This window comes from Crocodylus porosus, unplaced genomic scaffold (genome assembly GCF_001723895.1).
Source record: "Crocodylus porosus isolate Cpor-Errol unplaced genomic scaffold, CroPor_comp1, whole genome shotgun sequence".
NCBI lineage: Eukaryota > Metazoa > Chordata > Crocodylia > Crocodylidae > Crocodylus > Crocodylus porosus.
Window position 1 is genome coordinate 6618757 of NW_017728949.1, and position 11068 is coordinate 6629824.

The window sequence follows — 11068 nt, forward strand, 5'->3', positions numbered from 1 at the left end:
CCCCGAGCACCGCCAGGAGTGACCAGGAATAACGGTCACAAACTGGCAGAGGGTAGGTTTAGGTTAGATATCAGGAGGCGCTACTTCACAGTCAGGGCGGCTAGGATCTAGAACCAGCTTCCAGGAGAAGTGGTTCAGGCTCCTACCCTGGGGGTGTTTAAGAGGAGGTTAGATGAACATCTTGCTGGCGTCATTTGACCCCAGTATTCTTTCCTGCCATGGCAGGGGGTCGGACTAGATGATCTGCTCAGGTCCCTTCCGACCCTACAAACTATGAAACTATGTTATAGTCAAAATGAGGAACTGTTTTCAATGGAAACTCTCCAAAAATATTAGCCTTTGCTGATACACTTAGGCAAGATTCTTATTTATACTAAAGCTATGTTACACCCTAAGATTATGATGATTTGTATTATGGGTACTTCCCACCCTAAGATTATGATGATTTGTGTTATGGGTACTTCCTAGCAGCCCTAGCCATGTACATTGTGTTAGGCACTGCACAAAGGCACGGAACAAAAAGATGGTCCCTAACATAAAGTGCTTGCAATCCAAGACAAAAGATAATGAATAGACATATTCAGTCGGAGTATGTCTACACTGCAGACTGCAGTGTAGAGTAAAGATACCTGTGATGTGGTAAATGAAGAGTCCAGCACTCAGCATGGTTTTATTTGCTATGACAAAACCAGGAAATCATAGGTATTTCTACATTTCTACTGTAGACAAACCACAGGCAAATTCTTAGGTTCATTTTTCTGAGCAACATGTTGCTAGACTTAAACTGCTAGCAATACCTGATCTTAAAGCTAATTCTGGGGCCACAATACTGGTAGTGTAAAGGGGCTTTAAAGGGTAATACTGTATACGGTGCTGCAGAAGGGCTGTAAAGGGACCTTAGCATACATGAGAATGTGGTTTTTACTTTAATACTTTCAAACACCGTAATACAAAAAGATTTGAGGGTCTGTAATATCTCCTCTGCAGCTGCACTGGCTAGTAATGATTGAGAAAGAATATATAATCATAGTACAGGCAGTCCTCGACTTGCAACATTTCGAGTTACAACATTTTGTACTTAAAACGTTTATAAATTGACACCCTGTTTCAAATTTCTGATGTCAGTTTCGAATTTACAGGCTTGATCTGACACCATGCCATGTCAGTGAACAAGTCTGCTGTCCCCCCCATCTCCTTGGAGAACAGCTGTCCAAACTTCCTTGGACACTTTCTTTAAGAAAGCAGATGAGATTCCAAAAAATCTGCAGCCAGGACTCCTGAGAAGACTCCAGCCAAGAACCCTTCAAAAAGTCTAGCAAAGTCCCCTCAAAGAAGTCCTTCCAGATCAATATGATTGATATTTACAATATAAATACATTAATATAACTATATTCTCATCTATAATTGATTGAGTACAAAATTCTTGGTTATTTTTGGTGAAAACAGGGTATCAGGCCTTGGTTCAGGAACCAGTCCCCCATTATAACATTGTTTCCTATGGGAAAATCAGTTCTGAGTTACATTTTGACTTAAGACGTGGTTTTCAGGAACCAATTGTGTCATAAGTCATAAAACTGCCTGTATGCAAACAGTACAAGACACAATTCAGTTGAATGCCTAAATGGACAACTGAATAAACTAGATGGCCATTTATAAAACAAAAGAAACAGCAAAATCAACATTTTAGTACCAAAATATAATCTTAGTCTGGCCATCACCATACTACTGGAATCCATATTTTCTATTTGTGGAGGTCCCAGAATGTCTGCAAGTGTTAAAATGTTTCTCAAACTCCTGTAGCCAGGACTGCTTAAATAGCATGCCTAGCAGTTTAGCAAATTGCTACTATACACAATACAATAAAGATCACAGGCACATTTCTTTCTTTGTCTGGATTATGTTGGCATAGATTCATGAACTGACTTAATTTCTCTTACCTCCCAGTTGTCAGGGTGCTGAGTAATCTTATATATCCTGAAATTAGGCAAATTAACCTGCAGATAGTCAGCTAAAATTTCTGCCTTAGCATAATATGGACAATCTGCTCTACCTGGAAATGAAAGAATTACATTAAAAAAAAAGTAAGACTACAAGATGAATTGATTACAGCTTCATAAAAACAAATAATCCTGATTCAAAAGAAAAAAAAAGAAAGATCCATAGAGAACCAAAACTATGTAAATTCATAGAAAATATGAGTACAAAGATATTAGGTATCAAAGAAATGAAAGTTTAGGAAGGTAAGAAATCTAAGTCCCAATTTGACACAAATATTTCAGGGCACACTAACCTTTAAAGGATTAAGGAGTATATTTGGATATGTAAAGAAAAGTAGCATTAGAGAGGAAGAAGATCCATTACAAGATGATGGTGGAGATAAAATTAAGGAAAACTGAGAAATGGCTAAATACTATATCCTTTTTTAATAAAGGAAAAAGTCTGTCTTTTACAATAAAATAACAATGAACAATTCAGAAATAAAAATTAAATCTTTGCAGAAAATATAGCTGGTTCACTCTGTCTGGGACACCTTAATCCAGACAACTGAACTTCATTGGTTATTTCATGACTGCATGGTGTACTGCCCAGCAACACAGCTGTGTTAGTAAGGAGGGAAGTGGTATCAATAGGGGTCCATCCACATGGATTGCCTTACAGGATCGGAGTCCAAGTTAACAAGCATTTTTTAAATACTGTATACCAGAATATAAAGTCATGAAGAGTGCTCTGTCCATTTATATGAAAAAAGTGTGTTAGTTGTGTATGATAATACCAGTACTCCCTGATATATATATGTTCTACAGAATTTTGTGTACATGTAATGAAGACTTAGTTATGTGTGAGCTCACTACACTGTATTATTGCTAAGAGATGGTGAAGCAGCACCTGTTTTTCTAAGCAGGTTTTTATTCTTTTGTACTGATAAAGAACAGGTAAGGTGATTCTATATTATTGTACCTACAACACAAATCCTTTTGCCAGAAATTACCCGCCTCCCCAAAATTGGGTTGCATGTATTAAGCGGGGGAAGCTGATCACAATATCAACAAAAATAATAATGAACTATAATGGAGTGATAAGGATGTAGCTAATTTTTTTGCATGGGATAGAAATACCCAGCTTTGATTCCTGCTCCACAGGGCAGCAGCTGCTGCACTGCTATTGAGGCAGCTGAGGGAGTCAATGGGTTTAACGGCTCATTATCCATCACTCCCCAGTTGTAGAGGATCATCTCTCCTTTATAATGGTCTTGATTTTCCATTAATCAAGGTATGTTTCTTAGGATAATTCTGCTGTGTGCTTGCTGCTCCTGATCTATTTCACAGCCTCTTTAGCTCTTTTCAAAGCCACAGATCTACCCATAGAAACCAGTTTTCAGCAGCAGGCAGAGCCAGACCCACCTCCGCTGGTTCAGCCTTCAGTACCTCCCAATCCACCACGGGGAAGGAAGCACCCAGGGGCGCTAATAGGATGAGTTTGTTTTGACTACTAGGGGTGCCACCCATTCAAGCTTTAGTGGGAAATAAGGGAAATCTAAAAAAAATCCAATGCTGATTGATACTGGGGCCTTGATCAGCATTTTTTATAACAGTGATAGGTTCTAAACAGGGTTATGATGCACCCTAAATCATTTGTAATGGCAATCTTATTTTGGAAAGTTAGAAAACTCACTGGTTAATAAGAAGTGAAAGTTGCTAGTGAAAAATGCAGTATAAAAAGATAAGTGGAGGAGAGTGAGAATAGAATTTTAGGAATGATTGCTCTATAGCAGGGAGAAATACAGCACTCTTGAGAGAGAGCTGTAACTTGATCTCAGAAAGTGTCTGAGGTGGTTAAGTAAAATACCTTCTTTTGCTGGTCCCATAAGAAGTCAGTAGCTGAGAAAATTAACCCCTGTGCTAGAAACTGTGTGAATGTTTGTAACAAAGTAGAACCTAAGGAACCTGTAACAGGGAACCCTAGCCCTGTTACCAGAAAGCAGGCTGGTCTCTTTCAGATCAGAACTTTCTGGGCACAGCCTGCTGGCAGGGTAGGGGTTAACAGGTGAGCCTGGCCAGCTAGTCAGGTGACTGGAAGGGGGCAGGCCAGAACTATAAAAACCCTGGGCTTGGTGTTAGTTAGGGAGAGTAGTGAAAGGGTAAGGAGGTTGTGCAGAAGAACTCTACAGAAAGGCTTGGTGGCCTGTCTGGCTGTTGTGAGAAGGGAGCTCCTGATGACTGTCAGAGAAGTGGCTGCAGCCCCACAAAGAGGAGTGTCACAGACAGTGGGAAGCAGAAGCACAGAGCTATGGAAAAAATGTAAGCTAGCATGCTGTTGCCTTTAATTTTTTATTTTTTTGTGGTTACAACCCATGGGCTTACTACTTGTATTTTTTGAATGAGACTGGTGGCTTGTGGTTGAGGCTGTAGGGTGGAGGAGGCCTCATTAGCACCTTGGGTGCAGTCATAAAAGGCTAAAGGGCCTAGGGCACTAGAGTGTGCAGCCATGTACTGCCAATAGCTCAGAGCTGCTTGCAGGACTCTTAAGCTGGGTCCCAGCGGGGGGAGGGGGGGAGACTCTTGGCTAGTAGCACAAACTAAAAGAAAGGGTGTAGTGGGAGCTCTGGACTACTGCCCAGACTGGAACTTGTAGCTTTCTGGCTCCATACCCAGCAGGTAGCCCTCTAGGCTAGCAAGCCTGGGCTCTATATCAAAAGCAAAAAGAGGGCCATGGACCCTGAGAGCATTAAGCAGCTAGAGCCTCAGAGTCAAACCCTACCTGGTGGGTTTAGACTGGCAGGCCTAGCTAGAGAGACTGGGGGAAGGCTCATCATGGTGGCTGAGAAACTCAACATGGAAATAGGTAGTAGGCAGTCTGCTGCTTGTAAAAACACCTAAATATTTCCATCAAGACATGGCAGATGGGTAAGGGTGGGATATGAGACTAAAGAGAGAAGTAAAACAGTAAGGGACTTCAGGGGTGTCCTTATAGGCACGCAAAAAAAAAAAAAAGAAAAGCCTCTGGGAAGGGCAAGTTGTTACAGAGCCTAATGAGTGAGTGGCTTTGCAAAGAGGGTTAAGGTGTTGGCACAAAACCAGAGTGAGTAGTGTGGTGTATTGGCTTTGTGTATATGTTGCAAGGCAGAGGAACTGTTGGAAATGTAAGTGTGTGTTCCCATTGATAATGGGGAGTGAGAAATGTTTTTGTTACCTCCCCTCACTTTCCAGGAAGAGTGTAGATCCTAGAAAAGAAAGTGTTAACAGTTTTTTTTTGTTAAGGCAAGAAAAAGGGTGTTTATGAAAACTTAGTAACAAGTATTAAGGCTCTTGCTATCATGTAATAGGGTTAATAAAGACAAATGAAGGCATTTCTTATGGCTCAGGCAGAAAAAGTTTAAATGTTACAGAACATAGGCATGTGTTTTTTGAATGAGGAATCAAACTTTCACCACAAAGGCAGTCTAAATATTTATTAGAGGTTGAAATAGTATCTCTTAAGTTAGAATTCTAGGCTAGATGTTTAATATGTATAACCCCCTGATTTTGGTCTGTTTTCAGGGCAAACAAGAAAACTTCAGAGCTTTGAATGCAGTATTCAGTATTACTAGATTTTGATCTTCTGTAACAGGATCAGAAAAGTTTTGAGGTAAAGCTAACAAAACCTCTGACATCTAAAAATCAAAGTGAACTTTCAATCCTACAAGACATTACAGATATCACTCCACTGCTGGTGTTGGTTGTTTTTATTTATTTTTTTTAAAAAAACAACAACAAACATTCCCCCCACCTCTATTCCGTTCATTGCCTGCTGCAACCTACATCCTCAATGTAGCCTACAACCCCCTTGTGGTGGTCTTAGCTCTAGGAATGCTATCATCAGTTATCCAATGTGTGCTATTTTCCTGTACGTGAAGGCTTTTAACCAGACTTGAAGCTAGAGTGAAAAAGTTAAAGGCTCTCCTCTGAAACTCTCCATAAAGTAAGCCCACACAGGGCATGGTGGCCTGCTTGTGAGAAGATCTATGTCTTGGATGTGGTAGCAACTACGGCTGTACAATTTCGCTGCCTGGCTTGTTTGGACCTTGAAACAGCAAAGTTGAAATGAAATGGAGAGGCTTGAAACAGGGTCAGAACAAAATGGGGCAGGTCAATGTTTCAAAAAGGTCAAAATGTTTTGGATTTCAACTGAAGCTGGGCTTGCCTTTAATGGCTTCCCTGCAGGGAAACAAAGTAAAGGAGAGAGAGGGAGGCGGGGGAAGGTGCAAGGGATGGGGAAAGGAGTGCTCTCTTTATTGACATATGTAGCTGGCCAGTGACTGTCACCCTTCTCTGAGGTCCCTTCCAACCCCAGTGCTCTGGGGGCGGGGACAGAAAAACTTCATAAAAGGCAGCATTTTTTTTCAACTGCCCTACTTCCCGCTTTGGGGTCACTTAGTGAGCTATCTGTTCTAGCAGCTCTGTCAGACCACTATGGCCAGAAGCACTGACTGGGTTTTTTTCCCCTAAAGGATTCCCTGCTTGCTACCCTAGCAAGAAGGATTTCAGAATACCTTCTTGTAGGTGCTTTTATTTTATTGTTGTTCATTGATTTATTCTTTTGAATCTTATATTGGATTGGGTTACAGTAGAATTTGCTTTATGTGGGAATTTACTCTATATATTTGTTTTTTTATATGGTCATTCTTTCCAACACCAGTGCTTTTGAGTGTGGTGGTGTTTGTTTGTTTGTTCTACACACACGGACATATTTCTGTTGGGTTCATAAATCTTGTCATTGCACCACGCCTACAATTTTCAGTTTATATAGGAATGCAAATTCCTTTTATATTTCTTGAAAAGGGAGACATGAAACACATCATGAAGCATGGTAGAAAGGCAGGTGGCCACAACCACAACCAGCACCGAAGCCCACTCCAGCCCTTTGTCACTTCCCATGCTGAGTCTTCCAGTGCCAGAAGAAGAGCTGTGCTGGATTTGGATATTAGTGCCTGAGCAAGGGAAATTATGGGGAAAGAGGGGGAATCAGCTGGGGATGTGCTCAATACCCTTCAAGTTTCCCTTCGAGCTGGGTCTCCTTCAGAAGGTACATTGGAAGAGGTTTATGTAGAGGTGGAGGCAAGTGGCTCAGCTGAATCTGCTGTGCCTCTGCCTGCTTGGGGGAGGGGGTGCAGAAGCATCCACAGATGCACCCGGTCCCTAGAAGTGAGCGGGCAGTGTGGTCTGGGATCATTTTGAGCTGGCAGACAATCCTGCGTACGCTATCTGCCTGCACTACCAAGCCAAAACCAGCTGGGGCAAGGGAACAAAACATATGACTGCTATAGCGATGCTGATGCATCTCTGCAGGCACCACCCCCTTGCTCTTGCTCCTCCTCAGCCTGGCACCAGCAGGAGCATGCCCGAAGGGAAGTCTGCACACTCCAAAGCTCCCATCCCTCCAAAGCAGAGGCAGGCTACACTGGAACAGTGGGGAAAACATGGACAGAAAGTGGGGTGCATTGCAAGGCTGAGCAAGCTCACTCTGAGCATTGGGGAGATGCTTGCCACTGATGGCCAGCTCTTCTCCTTTGTTGAGTGGCCAGGGTTCAGGTGGCTCATAGCGCTTGCAGGCCCATCATACCAAGTGCCTGCATGTACCACCAAGGTGGTGCCATCCCTGTATGAAGCATGTGTGGAGTACTTGAGGGATGAGCTGCACAAGGCAGGTCCACAGGTGGCCTTACACTTCACCTCAGACATCTGGAGCAGCCAGGGTGGAGATCATGCCTACCTCTCCCACACAGGGCACTGGTGTGACCAGACCTGCCAGATGTCTGAATCCTGAGGCACCTTTGTACTTTCACCTTTGCTGCGACATCCCCTTTTGCTCCTGACCTCCCCACCCCATCCTGTCCCTCACCCCCTGACGCCTCCATTTCCATTTTCATTGACTGGATTTCTTGCCTGCATTGAGTGCCAGGCCAGCCTCTGGCTGCTTTACTATTCCTGCCATCCACAACCAGGAGATGCACCAACTGCAGGTACTTCCTCAGCCTGACAAATGGTTTTTCAACCTGAAAGCTTCCTAAGAGGTAATTTTTCTAACTATTCCATTTTTTTTCATAATAAACATATAGACATAACACAAGATAAGCTATCACACACACCACAAGTAACATATATCCAGCACAAAATCTTTATCTTTTGCTGCCAATTCCTTTATAACAAGAAAGGCTCTGTGACAGTTCCTTTTGGCTACCTTAGATGCTGTTGAGCCAGCTATGTTATTTTCACCTGCCATTGTTTAAAATGGTGGACTGGGATGAGGTTGCAGGGGAGGAGGAAGCCTTACTGGGGCATACTGCCATGTTGTGCAGAAGCCCCAGCACCGGGAAGGGTGCACCTGAATGCAGGCACAGTGTCACAAGCACCCATGTCATGAGTTTTGCCTGTCAACAGCCAGAGATGCAGGGCCCCAGAACCCCGAGCCCTGCTGCACCTCACTGAGAGTTGGCAGGCTTTGTTGCCACAGCAGGGGCTAGCAAGCCTGTAGTTTTGACCCCACTGTGGCTTCACAGTGACATGAGTTTTTCTCTCAAGATTTTGGGGTATTTTCTCTGAACCCCCTGCATGTATCTTCTTGAAACTTGGCACACCCTATACCCTCAGAAGAGGCTACCATTCCTGCAAGTTTCATCGAATTCTGGCCAGAAATGACAAAGTTATAGCCTGCTTCAACCTTCCCCATTATATCCTATGGGCAAAACGTCGAAACAGGGTCGAAATGGCAAAACGTTTCAACGAAATGAACTAGAACAGCCATTTCGACTTAAAATAAAAATCGAAACAAAACACCATTCTGTCGAAATGCTGGTTGAAACGAAACATTTCCATTTTGCACAGCCCTAGTAGCCCACATGCCTTGAGTCAGTTGCATGTGAGAGGTCAACCAATGTCTGTGTGATGCCAGTGTATTCTGGGGCATCAAGGCGGGGAGTGTAGTTGGCAAAGTGAGTTATTCTCAGGCTCTTAGCATAACTTTAGGGTCTTCACAGAACTAAGCAATTAAATTGTACAGAGTGCCTTATAAAGCACTGGGAAAAATGAGTGCTGTGATTGGTATGGTGGGCTAACCAGGTACAGTAGTTTCCCTAAAAGGAAAGAAAACCATAAACAGAATAGGATTGGAGTAACTTATCTACAGATATGAGCTAAGAAACTTGAAGATTGGACAGTTTCAGATGAGAAACTTACAAAAGTAGCGGACACGCAGACAGCATGTGTTTGTGTTGCCCCCTGAGCAGACAGGAGCAGCCTTGGAATTCTTTCTTTGAGTAACAAGGAATACTAAAACTAACATCCCACACACCCAGCAGAGGATCTGAGGCTGGTACCACCAAAGATCACTGATGTAACATCTAAGGAACCACTTGCCAGGTCATATTGCAAGAATAATTATCTTGTAATAAGCCTATGGGTTACTAATAAAGTTCACTTGATACCAAATCAAATGAGTGGCCATGTCAATCCTTGGGGGTCTCTGGTAAAAAGAATCCTAGGGCAACATTCAGAAGGTAGAACATGGTATTCCTTATTCTACATGCTTTTCCTCAATCTGCAGCCCCCTTTTCCTCCCCACTCCCCTTTAGAAGGACTGTGAGTTAGATGCAAGATTCATGCATCTTGCATATTGCTGTGAACTTGCCTCTAATATTTGTTCATGTTTCAATATTACCTCTTACCAAGCTGTTTACAACTGTGAACCTTTTGGTTTCATCATCATATAATGCAGCATCGTCTGCCTTAGCATATGAATTAGCTGAAGGATAGAGTAGTGCTATGGATTTGATAGTATTGGCTGACCTGTGTGAGTTAGATGTTTCACTAGCTGAGAACTGTATGGCAGATGTGATGTGTGTCAAGGTAGTTTTTAGGGGCAAGTGTATGTCTTTGACTCTGTTCTTGTGAGTGTTTATTGACAGGTGCCTTCCAGAGCCTTTCAGTGAAAATTTGACAAAAAAAGATAAGGTATTAAATATGTTGGGTTTTTTTAAAAGAAATATATAACTTTTGAATGGGATATTTTGAGCATTTTGTTAATGTTGAAATGTGGTATTCCTATGTGAGCAGATGCATCTGTTCCCTGTTTCTGTGGCACAATCTGTCACAGAAGACCAGTTTTTAGCAGCGGGCAGGGATTCAGCTTTACTTATGCAGGAAAAGGAGGATCAGGCAGCTGAACATTAGGCTCTGTCCCTGCTCTGTGCAGCCCTAACTCTAGAAAACATCTTTTTTCCCCCTTCATTCTGCCCATCAAAAAGCAGGGGATGTATTCGGGGTGGATCTGAAAATATGTAAGTTGTTATTCTCTAGTCCTCTAGGGCACGTTTCCACATGGGATTTAATGCGCGTTAGCCTATTTTAATGCTCATTACAGCATCACCGAAAAAAGTGCCCTTTAGCTAATGAGGATAGAATAGGCACCTGCACATTGTTCTAGTGTCTCACAATGGAGGCGCCAGATTTGACGTGCGTTGCCTAAAGCGCATTAACCGACTGTGTGGGCGTGCCCTTAGACCGCCCCTCCTCCGGGCTGCATTACATTCTGGGGCGTGATGTACGCGAGAAAATACGGTGGGGGAAGCCCACATGCTAATGACCCGGTAGCCCCTGCCCCTCACTCCCGAACGGCCCCGGACCCCGGGCCCGCGTCCCTCACCGGCCAGCACGAACTGGGCCATGGCTCCGCCGCGGCGCCCCAGCGGTCGCTTAGCAACGCGCCGCAATGCGAAAGCCGGCGAGGAAAGATTGTCCCCTACTCCGCCCCGTACTCTCGCGAGACACGTCGCGGATATGTGAGGAGAGCGTTATGGCGGCTCCCGCGTAGAAGGCAGGCAAGGCGGATCTGTAGGGCGGCCCTGGTTCCTCTCTCCCTCCTGTTGTTGCTGGCGGCCCCGCTGCTCCGGGACCCCTCGGGGTGGGCGATGCTTGGAGCCTGCACGTAATCTTGCCCCAGCGGGCCCGGGCGGCGCGTGGGGGAGGGGCGCTGTCCCGGGGCAAAGCCCCACCCCGCCCCCCACGTGTTGTTCTGTTATCGCTGAAACGAGACC

General features: G+C 44.0%; 1 protein-coding gene across 1 annotated transcript in view; it reads right to left on the reverse strand.

Moving 5' to 3' along the window:
• MDH1B (malate dehydrogenase 1B) overlaps positions 1–11068 on the reverse strand; it is a 24927-nt gene extending 13859 nt beyond the window's left edge. Inside the window, exons 1-2 of the mRNA XM_019554447.1 lie at positions 10678–11068; positions 1938–2050 (exon numbers count right to left, since the gene is read on the reverse strand). Of these exons, the coding sequence (XP_019409992.1) occupies positions 1938–2050; positions 10678–10699 (135 nt within the window). The 5' untranslated portion in view covers positions 10700–11068. The remainder of the gene's footprint in view (positions 1–1937; positions 2051–10677) is intronic.